This window comes from Haemorhous mexicanus, chromosome 1 (genome assembly GCF_027477595.1).
Source record: "Haemorhous mexicanus isolate bHaeMex1 chromosome 1, bHaeMex1.pri, whole genome shotgun sequence".
NCBI classification, from domain to species: Eukaryota; Metazoa; Chordata; class Aves; order Passeriformes; family Fringillidae; genus Haemorhous; species Haemorhous mexicanus.
In genome coordinates this window covers 126,345,731-126,364,064 of record NC_082341.1, presented here as the reverse complement: position 1 = coordinate 126,364,064, position 18,334 = coordinate 126,345,731, and the positions used below count along the sequence as shown (strand labels likewise).

The following is an 18,334-nucleotide window of genomic DNA, read 5'->3' as shown; positions in this document are numbered from 1 at the left end:
AATTCAGAGTTTGGTCTCACATGGTCTTAATTCATACCTTTGAACACACAAAATCTTCTCCCTATAGGGTTATATTTTAAAAATAGCCAGTGGGATTTAACCCTAAATTTCTGTGCAACTCTGATTACATTGGCTCTTTCTTTTTCAGCTTTATCTTTTATAGAGTTTCTTTCTCATTTTTCAGAAAGATAACAGTTAGAAAGAGGGATTGGGAAAATATTAATTAGTTCTCTATAAGACCAATGTTATTTTTGAAGTGCTGGGTTATTTTTTTTCATTTTAATATATCTTAAGCATGTGTATGTTTTATATGTTCTTATCAACACAGTGAAAGATATTGTAATTAAATGATCCAAGGACTCAACAGTTAAGAAATGACAGAATAAACTGCTTGCACAAGTCTGATCACCTTTCTTACACTTAGGTCTGAGGAGATGGCTTCCACTTAGGGTCAATGCAAATTCACTCTGGCACTGGTCCTTATCAGATCCCTCTCCCCACTGTGTCCTCCTGGGTCACTGTCACCTTAGCCAGTCAAGGCCAGTCATCCAAAGTGATCATCACATCCCAGCTTCTCATCCCTCTTGCTCTGTTTTTCCATGTGTCTCCTAAGCTCTTGGCCCACAAAATCTCCCAGCTCTCCTCTGAAAGTGTGGCTCTCACTGAAAGCTGGCACATCACAGTGGAGAGAAACTGGCTGTAGATCAGGTGATCATTTTTCACACACACAAATACACTGTCTATCAACAAGTCTCCCACGCACTTCACCTGCCACCTGCCCAAGTCAGGAGAGGATACAGCTAATTCCAGTTTGCTGATGAAGGCAAAGGAAGGATGTAGGAGCTAAATAACAGGAGATGAGAGTTTAAAGCCAACTCACATTTGCTTGAGCTGAGCAGCCTGGACACAGAACAACCTATGACCACACAGACCTGACTGTTTATCTGCTGCTGCAGTCAGCAATTTGTCAGGGAGTTGTGCACATCTGGTTGCCTGAGCTGCTCTACATTTGGAAATTTGAAGATCTCTAGTCACAGAAAAGAAGAGGCTTATGGGTCTGACTTTTGCAAAGAGCAAGAATTCAAAACTGCAAAATCATCTATCATCCCACTTTTTTCCTTGGGCACAAAGATGTCCCATCCCAGCTTGCTTTGAATGTTCATTTGGCCCTTAGGCTAAAAACTGAAAGAAGAAAACTGGGTCCCTGACAAAGAGTAGGTCTTTCTTCTAGGAAACAAACCTGAAATGTTCTGACTGAAGAAGGAAGCATTAGCCAAAGCTGTGCCACTGCTGTCTGCAACAGGACCTTTCCCACCACATAGCTCCTCAGAGCCTCTCTTAGCTGAAGCTGAGCCAGAAGCAAATGAGGCAGCATGGACAGGACCATCACTCCACAGCTGAATGTTCTGGGACCTGACTGGAAAGCAGCTGAATTCTGGTTGCTTATTCAATATTTTAATTTTTATCTCAGTGACAAAACATTTTAAAAAATGCATTTCCAAGACTCCCCAAAAACAGGCTACAGTGTCATACCACTTCCTATGTTGCCTGGGTGGTTCCTGCATTGCTAAATTTGTCCAGACATGTGATTCTCAGAAAAGCCTGGGGAGAGGCAGTATCCCAAATGGAGCACTGGCTGACAGCAATGTGAAACACGGAGCAAAAGGACTGTCACCTGCAGCTTGAGACCTCCAGAGAAAGGATAGTTTCTGAAATTTTTTGTAAGTAAACAGGATTGTCTCAGCGAGACAGCTGACTCCACCTTCTGTTTCCCATACAACACCTGCAGCTCCACATATTTGGCTAAAATTTGGGTCAAAAAAAGGGTAACATTAGTATAATCAAAGTAATGTAATGGATTTAACTCAGTGAATGATTTGTAAACAGCCCAAGGTCTTTTGGGCTGTGGACTGTTGGGATTTGGGACCTAAAACTAGTTAGTCTTTCCAAAAATGCCAGTGGGCATTTAGGATATAGAGTATACTTTCAATGACAGCTTAATTGACACTATGCTCCCAGTGAGCTAGAAAGGCTTTCATCTACATGGAGACATTTCCAGTGCCCCCAAAAGGTGTGGTTTAGAGCTTCAGTTCCAGTTCTGTCCCTCTCCCCCATTTCCCACCGGGGAGAACAGGACAAAGAGTGCTGAAGACCACAGTCCTGGCATTGCCCCCAATACAGCTGATCACAAAGAACATGTAGGATTCTCACCCTGAAAAAAAAAAAAATCTCTGAATCATATCCTGAGTATTCCCTAAACTCTATATCATCTTACTTGCTTTTTCCAGTTTCCTCAGATGCATTTTTATTCCCAGCTTTATTCATGGCATCTTCCAGAGCTCTGCAGGTTTATGTCTATTGACTAGCTCCTTAGTTTACATCTCTCAATACAGATCTTGTCTGTGGCTGAAAGGATGTCCCTCCACCCCCTCCCAAGGCTACATATTCTCATAAATCTTTGAAAAACCCTGTTGATAAAGAGCAGCTTGTTGGTTGCTCTTGCTGCCTTGGCAGGTAAACCAGCCTGGAGGAACAAGGAGTTCTCTACCCTCATGCCAGTGGAGGTACAGCCTCCCTTCCTCTGCTGCCAGCAGTCTCCAAGAGTACAGAATAACAAAAAAGCACCCCTAAAGAGCCAAGGAAATGTGACACTGTCTAAATTCAGGTAAAAGGTTTTTTCACACTAGTTGCTTTGTGTTGTGGGGAGCACTGATGGCGTAGAGAAGCAGTGGAAGCTGTTTTCTTGCCGTTCAGCAGAGGCAGCATCAATTCACTGGGTTTAATATACTTATTAATATACTGGGTTTAATATACTTATGAGACATGCATGGAAAACTGCTGTGAGCAGTAGCAAACTGCTTGCCCCTGGACAGATTTTATACAGAATAAGCCATGGATTCTGGATGCAGACTGGGGGGGCTGAAAGACAGGAGGCAAAAATGAGAGCAGTGGCACGTGTCTGTCCATACCCAAAACCACTCACTACAAAGCCCAAACTAGAAGCTGTACCATTTCAAACAGAGGAAACTGTAGAAAATACAGCCATAAGCAACTGCTCTGTGAGAAAATAACAGATTTAAAACCTAAAATATCTTTTTCATTCTTTACTTCTTGTCCACTCAAGTTTCAGTTGTTTCAAAGGACTTTCTTAAAAGAAGGGAGAAAAAAAAAAAAAAAAAAAAAAAGCCTGAGCAGGAATTTGAGCTTATACTTTGTGTAACAGTCTCTAGCTTGAACTCGTGAAAGTATTTTGCTTTATCTTTGATTCAAGACACAGGCTACTCAGTTCATTAACACTTGTCAGAGCTTACAAGTTAACTCATGGTTTACTCCTGCAACCCAGAGAGTTAGCTGAAGGCTCCAGGCTCCATCCCACTGATCTATTTTTATTATCCTGGTTTTTTGCTAATTTCCCAGTAGATCATTTTCAAACTCACTGATGGACTTTTTGGGTATTAGCTACTGAGATGTTGAATGCACAGGTTCTCTGAAAAACAGGAAGTATTGGGTTACAGAATAACTGATGTGATCTTTTGGCTTTTGCATCTGATTGTTTAAAAAAAAAGAGAAAAAGAAGAAAAAACATCAATTGTCTATATTTCATTAGAGCTTTTCATCCAGCAAAGAGGCCAGATGAACTTCTCAATTCTACGTTTCATTTTGGGACCTTATGTGTAATCTCAAACAGAGTAAGTGAATTGCATCAATCCCTGATTCAGCACATGTAGACCCTTGTCGCTGAAGTTTCCCAGTCAATTCATCCTCTTCTCCCCACCCCTGACATAAATAAAAGCAGGAGTGGAGGATTCCCTTCAAGGAAATTTATCTCTTTGACAGTTAAACAGGTGGTGAAGTTAACGCAAACCCTCAAGAGAACTTGGTTGGTAAGAAGGGCTCTGCAATAACTAACCACAATGATTTACAAGGGACTAAATTGCCAGATTAGGCCTTGATAATTTTTCAACTCTTGACTTCATTATTACCTTGTGGATCTGGATCTTACATCACCTCTAGGAATGCCTGGGATCAAATTAAAGTGGAAACACCTGGTTGAAAGTCAGTTCAAAATACAGATTTAAGAACTAGGGGGGTATTTGTTTGCTGGATCTGCTTTTCATGCATTGTAGACAGCTATAAAATTCTGTTTCTCTGTGCTCAAGCTTTGTTTTCAAATGCCAGTCTGCTTTGCATGTGTGCTTACTAATAATCGCTGCTCTTTGCAAGCACACTCACTGCTTAGAGATATACAGAACTGTCATGTGAAGCAGATTTAGAAGTTAAATGGAGTGTCCAAGTGAGTCAAGCTACAAACTCAAAGACAGATTGGTTTGAAAATCTGGGGTTTGACCTAACACAGCATGACTGTCTAAGGAAGAAGGCAGAGGTACTCATGCAGGAAGGATTTGCACCAAAAAAAAAAAAAAAAAAAAAAAAAAAAAAAAATCTGCAGTAAAGATAAAATGCAAATAATGTGTTTTTAAGTAACATGTGAGAACAAATAACAATTTTTGCCAGGAATCTGTAGCTGGAACAAACCAGTGGAACATTCAAAGGAACAGTAGACAGTGATTTAATGTCGCAATACTGCTACTACACAGCTCTGTTTGAGGAGAGTCTCCTACAAGCCTTTATGCTTCTCTTCCCTCTGCATCTTAGTTGTCCTTCACCAGCTCTCTTGCTCATCTGGGGAGCTGCAGCCAGTACTGGGTTTCCATTAGTCAGGGAATTCAGCACAGGCACAGGAGAGGCAAAGCTATACAACACTACAGCAGTAGGAACCCTTCACAGGACACCAGGTGGAAAGTCAATAATTTATCTAGTCCAGACAGCTGCCAGTCTGCTGAGAAGGTGGATATTTATAGGGCACAAGAGAAATCCTCCCAGTTAGTTCTGCTGCTGGCACACAAGCAATGGCTGCTTCAGAGAAAGTGTCCAGCTCCAGCAAGTCCTGCTGATTTTAATGGGACCCTGCCTGGATGGCTTCAAATGTCAGTTCTGGCCTAACAACTCGGATGAGTGAAAGCAGTTCAACAACATCTCCTATGTGGAAAGACTTAATTTGATCTGGATCCATTCCTCAAGGGTACCACCTCACATGGCTGATGGCACAACCGGGCATGATGTGCCATTCAGAGACCAGGGTACTGGTGAAGCTGGGAAGGACTTGTTCCAAGTTTCAGAAACCAATGCATTGCTTGGTCCTCTTTAATGGGTGAGGTTCTCCCATGTGTGGTTCCTTTCTGCTTGATAGAGATGCATTGCAACAGGCTCCTGCCTGGGAAGAAATCAAATGTGTTTGACAGAAAATGACTGTCCATGGGCACTGGAGCTCCCTGCAGATATGTACTCTTTGCCTGTGTCCTCACATTTGAATTTTCCAGGACTAAAGATGCTTTCATAGGGCTCTAGGTGGGCAGTGCAGCACAGAGGCTTGAGGCACAACTTCTCTAGCTTAGAAGGCTCGGCCTAAAAAATCACCTCCATGCATGGACCAGACTGCAAGTGGTCGCTCTCTCTCCTGCTTTGTTGAGGGCACTTGAAACTTCCCAGTGTAGGCTGGGAGAGAAGCAAAATCACAAAGATGATGGTAAATAACTTCCCCTTTCCCCTTGTGAAAATTACACGACAGATGGGGAGCTCTCGCACTGCCCATGCAATTGGGTTCCTGTTTCCCCTGGGAGAGGACCTGGCAGCCCTGGCAGGAAGAGAAGGCCAGGATGCAGCACCTCAACAGGTGAGAAAGCTCAGAATCCTGACCATGACACTGGAATTGTCTTCAGGGAGCGAGACTCGAGGAAAAGCTCCAGACAGTGACAGAGCAGGAAGTTACAGCAGCTGTAGGAGCTGCGGTTCATGAATTTCCCAGTGGGGCTTTAGCTTTTGCTCTGCCTTGCTCCCTCTGGCCCAGAGTGCCGTATTAGTTTCTCCGCTTCCCAGCCATCCCAGGCCCACAAGCTGTTTCGTGTAAGAATTTTCAAGGCAGCAGATTGTGTTATGAGTCCCCAGTGAGAGTATAATTTTAGGTCCGTTTCCAAATATTTAGTAACAAAGGCTTGACTTCCCAAGGTGAATCCCAGGAACACTGACAGGATCTCCACATCTGATCATTCAAGCATCGGGGGAAGGAAAAAAAATTAAAACATGCAGGGCTTTTTAGAAAACAAGAAACTTGGGTCCCACAAGCTCAAGAGCTGAGGAATTCCATGTGCAATTTTGTCCCTTCAGTAAAAAGGGGTTACCTTGGCTGACCTGACTGCTCTTATTAGGTGCTCTAGGTCTTCAGAGGAGAACCTCCACAGGGGACTGCAAATATTTATAATACCAAAAAGACAGAGAAAGGTAAAAGCTGCTTGTTGGAGACTCTGGGAACAATCCTAACAATTCTCCAAGTCTATTGTAGCCACTAATTTCAGCTAAAAGTTAGCATCCAGGTGTGAAGAACTTGGGGACAAATTATCCTGTGGTCCTTGTCCCCATCTCAGTCCCAGCCCCAACCTGGCCTGGACTGTGGCTTGGTGAAAGTTACTACTGTTCCCTTCAAGCAAACGAGAAATGAATTATTTCTTTGAGAAAACACCATCTACCAACAGCTGTGGCTCAGAAGTGCTCTGCCTAAAAATAAAGACTCCATATTAAAATCTGGTTGAAATTATTTTTAAAACATATCCCCAAAACTTATAAACTCTTCATAGGCCTGTTACTTAGTTTTGTTATCCCATCTAGTAAGAACAATTACACATCTTCTAATTGCTTCACTTTTTGTAGTTTGCTACACAAAATAAAGATGCAAAAGAGACTGAATGACTGCTTGAACAACCTGGATTTTCAGAACCAAGAGAAAGTATTAGTATTCCTCCAAAATTCCCAGGTTAGTCCCAGGACTAATGGAGTACCTTATTTTTCACATGCTACAGATGATGTATGACATGAGTCATATGTTAGTTTTAAATGTCAAAATTTTTAAAGAACTGAACAAGTGATCACTTCTGTAATTCAAAAATAAAATACAGAAGACAATTTGTTTAAATTATCTTTGTTTAGAGTCACTGCAAGCAGAGAAAAGCTGGCATTTTTTCTCAGGTTGTTTGGATTGTGGATACAAGAGATGAGGAAATCCACATGTCAATACTTTTGCTGGACTGTTCTAGTTTATGATGTCTCCAATAGAAGCCTTGGTCCCATCTGCCTCATGCTTATTTTCCACCATGGTGAGGACTTGCTGGACAAGAAGCTGGCAGCCCTCAGCATTTCAAGCACTGCAGTTCACAGGCAAGCCCTGGGAAAGCAGAGGTTTTGAGGAGACACTGGGCCCTTGGAGCTGTATCTGCATGACACTGCTGCTACCATGGTGAATTAATAGGAGCCACGAGACAAGACTTGATGGTGAGACCTCTGAAGACGCCAATAAAATGAAGAGCACTGACACTAGCTAAATTTGGAGATATTTGGGAGACCTTAATTCCACCTGCTGCTCCAATCCTACTGTTGACATATAACTCCTTACTTTACATGCCAAAATTTTAAGTAGGGAGAAGCTCTTGTAAAACAGTGCAGAGGTCAATATTCCTGGCTCTCAGCATGGCAGGATAACCTAACATCCTTAATCAGTGTGGGATGCTTCTGTTTGCCCATTAACTACTGATCTATGTAGAGACCCAACTTGTTTTGAGTAACATTTGTTCTTAACATGGATCCAAATGCACTTGCCTGTTAAGAAAATAGAACAAGTTTAAGCTAACTTTGCTAATCTGTATCTTAAGTGGTTGCATCCGAATGAAAGTTTGTAATTATCTTCTAAGGGCTTGTTTAGATGTGATGGTTGATGGAAATGGCAGTGTGACAGGCATTCCAAAGGCACTGGCTAGTCCCAAGTCCCAGAGCGCAGAACTTCTTACTCCAGAGTATCCTTGTTTAAATTGGGCTGGAACAGTTTATGCTTATTTCAAGATATAAAGGTAGCACACACACACACAAACACACACACAGCTCCACTCACTGAAGTGCAGCTATATCAGAATAACTCCTGTGCAGGGCTATGTGTAGAAGGGCCCTGGTGGATGAGCTCAGGGCTGTGGCTGCCTGCAGCTGCCATGGGAAGGGAGGGCTGGATGTCAGCACCAGCAGACACTGTGCATGCACACACCCTGCAACAGGAGCTGCTAGAGCAGGTACAAAGGGGAGATCCCTGGAGCCATCTTAGCACCCCATTCTTCCTCTCCCACTAAGAACCTGTCCCTGCATACAGCTACTAGCTTTCCAAATGCTTCAGCATTAGCTATTCCCCATATCTTACTGCCACAGCAGCTTTTATTGATAATTGGATTAGGAGAGAAAAGCTCCAGTCATTCCAGTTCCATAGGCACTGGCCCAGGCACATTGTTTGCCAAAATGTTTTCAATCAGAATAGATAACATTTTAAAGGCAGTTTGGTCAGCCTGTACAGACAGGGATGTGTTTAAAGGTTTGATTTTTTTCCAAATACATTGTGGCTCCTTAACTAAGTGCTACAATTACCCTTCTTAGGAAGAGGGAACCAAACATCCTGCCAATTTAACTTAGGCACAAACACTTGATCCTGACTTCTGAGCATTCATCATTTAGCTCAAAAAAAGAAATTGTGGAAGAAATGAATTGCTTGTGTATTGTCAGCACTAAGCAGATAGATAAGTATGTAAGCTGGAATGTTATTTCTAAAGTTATTTTAAATATTTGGGTTGTCTACTTAAGCTATGTTTAAATAAAGTTACTACGAATTTCTTCATTTCACTGAAGCCATTATAAAGCCACACTTTCTGTCACTAGATACATCAGAATTTAATGGTCAGGGAAAAACCATGGCGGGCTAATTAGAATACCAGGGGGCTGGGGTTTCTGTAACTACATTTCTAACTTTGTTGGGTACTGTCCCTAGACTCTCCAGCCTTTTTTTGCAAGCTGTGTGACTAAACATCTGGAATTTAGGCTTAGGAGCCTCAGAACAAAGTAACACTTAAATAGGTGCCTTCATCAACCACTCTGCCTGATCTGCTGTTTCAAGGATTGTTAGAAGACCTCATCTCTTTGACAGTTGTATTTCCTGCTTGTGGGCTATGAACTTGGCTGCAATGGAAAGCTGAGCAGAGCCCCAAAGCTTCTGTACTTGGAAAACCTGGGTTTTAATGGAAAGAAACAAACTCCTGAGGTAAAATACTTACCCAATTACCATTTGCATTATGATTATCACCTTTTGTTGAAGAGAGGACTTATCTATCCAGAGACAAGAAAAATTAGGAATCAAATTCAGAGGTTAGTTTAATGATTTTATATGCATCAAATTCTTGAGCAGGCACACACTTTCAGAACCATTGTGGCCCATGACTTACATCTTTACATGCATTCACTACACAGCTCTGATCCCTCTGAATTTTCCCAAGCTGCTCCTGAAGACAAGACCCATAATGGTTTGTCTATATACAAAAGTTAGGACAGATTATGATGGTGTTTGAATGTTAAGAATAATGGTTGCTGCTGAATTATTTCATCATTATGAAGACAAAGGGTATTGTTCCTGAGTAGCTCACCTCACTCAGGCCTTCTGCACAAGTCCTTATGAGGTAAGATAAATATATATTGTGTGTTACCAACTCTAAATACACAGACAGGCCTAATGGGGGGAAAGAACAATTCATACTACAGTGGGCATCCACCTTAGGTGCTCCAAGCTGCAACTACATTAATACATAAAATAACCTGCAAGCACATTATACAGGAAACTACTGACACCAAAAGCAAGGATACCAAGCTTGTCTATCTCATTCCAATGGCTGAGTGGGTACACCAAGTTTAGAGGTCTGGCAACCCTAGATTCTTTTTAAAGACTAGAAAATAGAGTAGAAGCCCTAGAAGCCTCCTATAGATGAACCAGTGATGCAAATTGTCCTGCTCACAGGGAAGTACACTGCTACAGAATGATCTTCAAACACCTTGTTTACATGGCTTTAAGATTAGCACTATTAAGACAGGAGCTTTCTGAAAAAACTCTTATCAGCTGCATATCCCATCAGGTTGTTACAGCAAGACAAAAAATACCAAAAGGTGCACCCAAGTCAGCTCATCTGGGTTTAACAGTAATCTTTCATGGCATTCACTGTCTTACAGAATGAAGGAAAAAGTTCCTACATTAAGCTACTAGTCTAAAGTATTAAATTAGAACTTTAACCTGAGCTACTTAAACTAGGCTGGCTTTGTGTGAATTAGCAAAGTCTCTCAGCCACAGCCCTGAAGAGCCACAATTCTCATAGTTTCTGGTTGTTGTGTTAAAGGAAACTCTCACCATCACATGGTATTTGCAGCAATTTAGGGCAACATAAAAAAGGGATACCTCCATTTCCACTCCATCCTGTCACAAATCTCTTCTTGCTTCATAGGAATCACCCATCCAACTGGGAAATCATCCAGTCAACAGAAAACCGCCATGGAGAGGTGAGATTGACTTCTTTACATGATTTTTTTTAAGGTGTGACTAGAGGTGACAGGAGTTTTGGGATTATTTCCAAAGTAGCTCATGTGTATCAGAAAAGCTAACAAGCTGAATTCTTTTGGAGGCTTGAATGAATTTAGGCTCAGTCTCCCACTATGCAAGACAAGTAGTATACAGCCTCAAATATTCTCCCCCCAAGCAACTCTCATTAGATCTATGAGGCATCTGGTATTCCCTTCCTCTATGTGTATGACTGACATTTGAAAAGAAGATGAAAAGTTAAGAGAACGAGTTTTAGAAATATGCTCACAGAGAGCAACACCCACAAGCCACCCCCCAGCCACACAGTTGAAGAACAGAGAGAAAAGGTAGTAAATTTAGAGAAACCAGGATGATCACACATCCAATAATAAAGTAAAACTCGGCAAGCCTTGGAACTTGCTTTTTAAGTAAACATTATAAATTGGCAGAATGCTTCATAGAACACCTTGGTGTTGGTGGTCAGCTTATTTTTCCTTTTCTGTTAGGCTAGTTAGTGTCAAGTATCAATACATCAGACTTCAAAAGTTGCTTTTTAGTCTGATACAGCAGCAGAGACTGAGACATCTTAGTAAACAAAAGTGCAATACAATGATGCTATGCAATAGAATAAATTTGTCATACTTGCTTTTGTGACTTTGCTGTAAGAACATGGGAGGTAATTTGTCCCTTGGGAAATATACTAATGACTTTTGAAAAAGAGCATGGAATTTGAAGTAAGGGTTAATGTAAAAATTTTCTTCTCCTTTCAATTAGTTTCTAAACAGAGTTAGTTAACAACACTGTTCTTGACATAGATACCAATTTTTTATTTTATATGTGTACTATGTATATGCAGTAATAACTGCAGCTGTACTGAAACTATATTTACTTTTTAACTCACTGAAACTGCATCCACACCTGATCATTTTTTCAAAGATCGGAATGCAGGTCTACAGAACACCAAAATTAATACTCTTCATAACCTCTTGAACCAGCTACTTCATCAGTGAGTTTAGAAGACAAATTTGTCAGCTCCTAAAGCTCAATTTCACAGTACCTACTGATAGCCTTCAGAGATCACACTGTAAACCATGTAGCTGACAAAGTGAATATAGGAGTGGAGCCATAAATATTTGATCCGTGTCGACACCAAAGAGTCGTGGAACAAGTAGTTTGTGTTCGCTCAGTCTTTAAAGGAAACATTCCAATCAACATTTTAAGGAAAAGGTGGCTCACTTTAATAACCACAGGCATTGGTCACTATTTAACAAGACATTCTAAAAAAAGTAATCACAATTTTTCTGATAGTAGTTTACAAGTGGATGGTATACATTAAGATACAGAGGTAGAATTTCACTTTTACAATGCTTCACTAATACAGATTACCAAATTCAAGGCACAAAATTGTTCGCTTTACAAAAAATACTGTAAAAATGTCATTTGCTGTTCTACAACATGAGTACAACTCAAAAAAAAAATCTTTACACCCTTTCATATTCTGAATGTAGAGTTGCATCAGGCATTATTCTATTTTTCCTTTGCTAATAATTGGCATATGCCCAGCACTTACATAAACAGTTTGTATCTCAGCTGAATTGCTTTGTCTTTTAGGCACAAGTCCAGTTAGAGAATTCAACACAACAGTTTCCTTGGGGGGGTGGGGGAACTCTGTCAGAAGTAAGAATGAGGAAGAAGAAATGAAACATGTAGCCCATAATAGTAAATTGGACTCTGACACATAGAGGGAAATGGAACAGAGCATATTTCAAATTAAGTCAACTTGGAAAAAAAGTCAAATTAAATCACTGACTGCATTCCTAAAAAAACCAGATGCCCAGTACAAGTTTGCTTTGACAGTATGTAAGACATTCATTTGCCTTTGAATTGGCAGAGATTTACAAATTTCTTTTCATCTTTGTTTAAATAGAACACACACAGTTGCAACAAAAGAGAATTACACCACAATTTGGCCATGTGTCCTTTAGAGAACGTGGGTGAACGAGTGAAGAGACGCATTCAGAAACTGTCCTTGAATTTGCTATAAGATCATGAGCAGTAGCTAAAATTGCAAGATTTCCCTCCCTTCCTAAGTAACATAAGGAAAGCCAAACCATTTCTGAAGCATTCCATCTTCTGGTTGGAGACAACTCTTAGAAACCTTAGCAGACTAAGGAAAAGATATCACACAGTGCATCCCTAGAACAAGTAGTGTGACTAGTTTACTGTACATACAGTGATATTCTAAAGGACAATGGTGGCAGCTACATCATAAATTCATTTGAGTTACCTATCACATTTCCCAAGCACTCTAGTCAGTTTTATTTACAGTATATAAAAATCCATTGATTTTTAGAGTTCAATACACAGGTTTAGGACCCAAGAAAATGCCACAGTAAGATGCTGACATTTGCATCTGTTAGATGCAAGTGCACTTTACAATTCAGTCATGTAACATTATTGCAATCACCTATAAATGTTAGTCCATCCAAAAGTGTTAAATTCCATTTTTTGCTTCATTGTTGTTTGTAGCCTGTTTCCGTTGAGCGATGAAAGGATACATACACTTGTCCGCTCCCAAAAATCGATACATGCATACCACTGCTTCAAATGGCAGAATACTGGGAAAAAGAGGTTGTAAGATTTGTTAGAAGACAGCATAAAACAAAACCTCTGCTTACATGCACCTGTAAGTACATGTACTTACATGCACTAGGTACTTGGTCTCCTTAAAAACAATGTAATACCTATTAGAGAGTCTTCTTAAAAGACCTAAGGGACTTTTATTTCCCAGGGATACTTTCAGAGAGAATTGAAATTCTAGAGTCCCAATCATACAGGCAAGCAGGAAGGAAAAAGAAGCTGTTTATTCACATGCTTCCATCTTAGACCAGATTTTCTGTTTCTTCACAAGCAGTATGATAGCTTGTTTTAAAGAACAGGGACACGGGGGATGGGGGGGGGGGCAAGGGCATCACAGAAGGCCTGGTAAAAGCAAAGCATCTGCTAAAAGCCACATCAGCAGAGGTCATCAGACATTTCAGATATTCTTTAATGTGGGATTAGTGTTAGTTAATGCCATTCTTTGATCACCACATGTCTAACAACCTTGATTTATATTCTAGACTCAATCATCCATCCTCAAGAAGAAAGGTCCAAAGTAAAGAGAGCAATTTCCTTTCCCTCCTCCAGATAAAATTCCAAGAGGTGATTATGTGATGGATACCTGGCTACAGATCCTTCCCCTGCTCTCACATGAACAAAATATTGTTTTTATTTCAAGTGTAATACTCAGGGTCTCTAGTGAAAGAATAAAATGGGATTCCTCAGGCCCTGGGAACAGCAGCAGGCACTTGTTCAGTGGCAAGCAGTACAATTCCAGACATTAGAGGAGTAATGACCATTGAACCACCAAGAAGTAGATGTCACTGGTACAGGTGTCTCCAGGGCCAGCGGTACTGCTTGTGCAGTGACTGGAGGGCCTTTGATCTAAAGGCTGCTGCCTGGGGCACAGATTATGCAGAAGCTTTGATCTCCCTGTTGGAAGCTGAAGTGTTGAACCAAGAAAACCCAAAGGCCTTTTGATGTGGCTGTTGTTGCCGTAAGGCACCGCTTGTGCAGGAAGCGCTGAAGCACCCTCTGAGCTTCTGGGTGAAGGAGTTAGTTCTTAAATATACTGACAGTGGCCTTCATTTGGTGTCAGAATAGACACATACATCTCTCTTCCAGGAAAGAGGTGAGCAGTGAATATACCTCTACTTTTTGGTGAGCCTGTCCACCAAGAGACGCTTGAGCCAGAGGAGAATAACCCCCTTGTAAGTGGAATAAAAAACACCAAGGTGCTCAGTTTCAATCATCATTTACAGAAAGAAAATAATACAATGCTATATTTTATAGGTTCCTCCCACACACTATAGATTTAAAACAAAACACAGATGCTTGTGAAGCTGTTCTCCATAAACTAGAATTCAAGTGATGTTATATCACAGGAATTGAAGCAGCTCCTGCATTATCTGGCATCATTGAAATGTTAGCCTGGTTACAGATTAAAAAAGATTTAATTCTAAAACTATAATGTGTTAGAATGAAAGAAGTAATTCCTTTAAATAGATCTTTTCCCAAAAGATCTATTAGACTCTGAAAATTAGTTCTGAAAACACCAATTTTCATTTTATCTACCATATCTGTGCAAGTTCTGAAGAATCTGTAGGTAGGAAGGCCTTCTCACACACTTGTTCTAGAAACAAGGAGCTAGAGATTCCTCTGCTGATAGCTGCCTCATGCCCCATTCCTAAAGAGGGACTCAAACAGTGGAATTAAAAGTCTGTTAAAAAGAAAATAGGAATCCAAGGAGGATGGAAGATACAAGCAGGTTAAAACAAAGATGCACAGATACACAGGACCTCAGTTAAATGAAACTTCCCAAGCAAGCAACCTACAAGCTTGCAAGCCAAGAGAGACTTATGAATTCTATCAAAATGGCACCTATGGCATGTGTGGGTGGGAGGGTGTTTGTATCATGAAACTGGACATGCTCATGTATTTTATGGATTGCATTGCCAAATAATTGACACTTCAGTTCTTACCTTTTCATGAAGGTGACCATGTACATGAGGCGAGGTGTGCAGATCATTGGCTGGTCTGTAAGGATGGCTCTCATAGCCTGTTTCACACAGTATTCAGGTTTCAAGGGTGGAAGGAAAGGCTCAATTTCTTTTCTGGAACATTTGATTAGGACAGATTAATATGATACCCAAAGGACCATAGACATCTGTGAACAGTTCATTAACTCAATTTCTTTGGAACTTTTTTATATTCACTGTTAAGTTACAAAGACTATAGCTCAAAACTTGCATTGTATGTGTACAAAAGGACAGAAGACAGTGAATTCAGAAAGTCTCTTTTTGAGCCCAACACTAACATATACTAAAGCAGATATAATATTTAATATTTTTATGGTAACACTTGAGTTACCTTTAAATACTTTTAAGGCACTACAAGCATAGAGCAGAAGGAGAATTCTACTCACCTGATCCTGCACCCTCTAAACATTCCTGTGTCTACAAGATAAGGGCAGACTAAAGTAGTTTTGATTCCATCCTTTTCAGCAGCCTTCAATTCATGGCTCAAAGACTCATGGAAGCCTACAACTCCAAATTTGCTGGCACAATAATCCTGTGTTGGCAATGATCGAAGCAGGGAAAAAAAAAAAAAAAAAGGTATAGATATGAATGATGTTCAAAGCCAGCATACCTGAGGTGATTCTGCACAGATTATCAAAGCAACAACAAAAGACACTCACTGAATAGAGTACCACATCAACTCATTTATCACATTACTTTTGAGGTAATTAGCACAGAACCATGAAAGCAGGAAAATTGAATGTGGGAGGATATTACCTTGGATTCAAGTCTTTGAATCAGGCAGGCTCACATGACAAGTTACTCCAATTACCAGTTTGCTTAATAATAAATGGTGCAACAAAGGACTGAGATACCTAATACTACCTTGGGTCAGATTTGAAAAAGCTCGAAGAGTTGGCAGGGCACAGGTGTAAAAATCTTAAGTGTTATTTTTAAGGTCAGTTTCAACAAAAGATGCAACCAAGATTTGAGTTTTTCTATGAGATGCACAAAAACACTGCTGCTGTCTATGCAATTACTTTTTAATGTTGCTGAACTTAGTGTGTTTTCAGTTGGATGTGTCCATCTCTGTCGGTGGTCACACCCAGTCTAGGAAATTCCTTGTAGCTTTCTCAAGACAGTAAACACTCTAAAAAGCCCTAAGTTACACCATCTTCATTCATTTATGTTATGAAACACTGCAGTTTAAGGTCCTGGATTGAGCCTTACCTCTATGCAAAGAAGCCTATGCTTATGGGGTAATATGACCATTCTTATTTTAGACACCTTAATTAATTTTCCCTAACTGGATGCTTTTTGTTCACAATTGCATTTGTACTAATGACTTTTAAAAATTACAAACTGTAGTCCTAACTTATTTTTAGGCACCAGACAAGTCTCACAAACTGGAGTTCTCAAACACCTGCTAGTGAAGCAGGTGAGCCATTTATTCTAAAACATTTGCAGTCATTTCCTCAGAGAAACTAGAAACATTACTTTTAAAAGTCCTTGCCTTTGCCTTCAAGCTTCGCAGCGAAGATCTTGACAGGAATAGGCTGAATGGCTCCTTTCAAGTTCCTACATTTATCAGGTAACTCAAAGATCACCTGGCATTCTGAAAGCCTCAGCCATCCTAGGATTTTGCTCTAAGTGCCAGCTCCACCATCCAAGTAAATGAATGCAATGCCTGCCCAAGTCCTGTGGCTCCCACTCACAGGGAGCCATGTGTTGATATGGTACTCAGCACCATAACCTCCAAATATCTTTGAAGATTTGACCTTACTTCCTCTAGCTGATAATATTTTAAAAAACTTATCTTTGGCAAAAAGTGCCAAATTTTTTGTTCATTATAGTCTAACAAACCTCCACTCCAGCAGTACTGAATAGCCCCAAGGAACTTGCAACTGTCACAATGTGTCCATGGTTCATCTCCAGCATCTTGGGAAGGAATGCTTTAGTCGTCTACAAAAAGAAAACAACAAAAAACAAGAAAGTACACATAAGGAACATAAAAAAAAAAAACACTTCATGAACAAGCTAGATTAGCAATGAGTTCTCATAAACTCTCAGTTTATTATCAAGAATATAGAAATACAATCATTTTACAGGTTTTGAACTTCAGTTTGTCAAAAATGCTAACAGAAAACCTACAGCTTGTTTGTGAATCCAAAGAGCGAGGCAGCAAGGATTATATCTGCAGAAATCCTAAAGTTAAAGAATCAATTGAGCTCAGACATGTTTATTTTTCCAGAAGAGACTAGTTATCAGAAGGAGATAATTTGACCTTAAAACGGAAGCCATTTTAAAAGACAGAAAACAAAATGTGAAGTATTTAATCACACCATCCAGCACATCTCTGTTGAGACCAGTACCAATTATCAGTTTTAATTATTGACAGTATTTTTTAAGTTAGGTATTGCTAATTTTATCCAAGTAACTTACTGCCTTCAGTATTTTATATTAAAAGAAATACTACAGGTGGAGTTCTTGCTGTTGTTACTTTTTACCTACAATAGAGCCAACATCTGCTAGTTTAAATTACTTCCCATCTTTATTAGTATCCATAGCACTGCTATAGCTAAAAAGACAAGATATACATTTGTGTTAAAAAATAAAACAAAAGAAACTCAAAGCAAGTCTCAAGACGAAACTTTAATTTTAACCTCCAATTTTTATATTTTGGTTATAAAAAAATTTGTTTCTGTTTAAAAACCTGAGTCAGAGTCAACACCTTTAAAAACATTAAGTTTTAAGCAACACACATTGAAGGTACTTGCTGGAAGATCACCCCTACCAGAATACCTATCTTTGTCACCTCTTTTCTGAAGCTGACTCAACACTTCTCCATTTTAAATAAGTATTAATCAGGGCACCATATTTACAACAAAAATCAATGAAGTAATAAAATGGTATGTGTAGTTATGATGTACTTCAGCTTTTAGGGTGTCAGTGTACTATATGAGATCACTTCTAAATTGCCCAAGAACTTCAGACAATGCTTTTTAATCACAAACATGCCTAGTTAATATGTTAATCTATTAGTGACAGAGCTACTAATCTATTCCAACTCACTCAGTACCATGAATGCTTTATCCTCCCAAAAACCAACTCTTCCCATGTAATTTGTATCCAAACGCAGAGCATGCAATGCCCCTTAAGTATTTCCTACTTGCTTAATTGATGGTCTGAGTCTAGTCAGCTGCATTCTTAAAAAGACATGCAAACTACAGCTGAA

The 18,334-nt window shown here is 39.9% G+C and overlaps 1 protein-coding gene and 1 long non-coding RNA gene across 2 annotated transcripts in view; one reads left to right on the top strand and one right to left on the bottom strand.

Annotated features, from left to right (window-relative positions):
• Positions 1–5,344: 5,344 nt before the first annotated feature.
• Positions 5,345–18,334, top strand: part of LOC132335567 (uncharacterized) — a 13,280-nt gene continuing 290 nt past the window's right edge. Inside the window, exons 1-2 of the long non-coding RNA XR_009488700.1 lie at positions 5,345–5,734; positions 10,407–10,461. This is a non-coding gene — a long non-coding RNA (uncharacterized LOC132335567). The remainder of the gene's footprint in view (positions 5,735–10,406; positions 10,462–18,334) is intronic.
• Positions 11,695–18,334, bottom strand: part of RDH10 (retinol dehydrogenase 10) — a 25,723-nt gene continuing 19,083 nt past the window's right edge. The window contains exons 3-6 of the mRNA XM_059862224.1: positions 16,963–17,061; positions 15,507–15,652; positions 15,064–15,195; positions 11,695–13,098 (exon numbers count right to left, since the gene is read on the bottom strand). Of these exons, the coding sequence (XP_059718207.1) occupies positions 12,975–13,098; positions 15,064–15,195; positions 15,507–15,652; positions 16,963–17,061 (501 nt within the window). The 3' untranslated portion in view covers positions 11,695–12,974. The remainder of the gene's footprint in view (positions 13,099–15,063; positions 15,196–15,506; positions 15,653–16,962; positions 17,062–18,334) is intronic.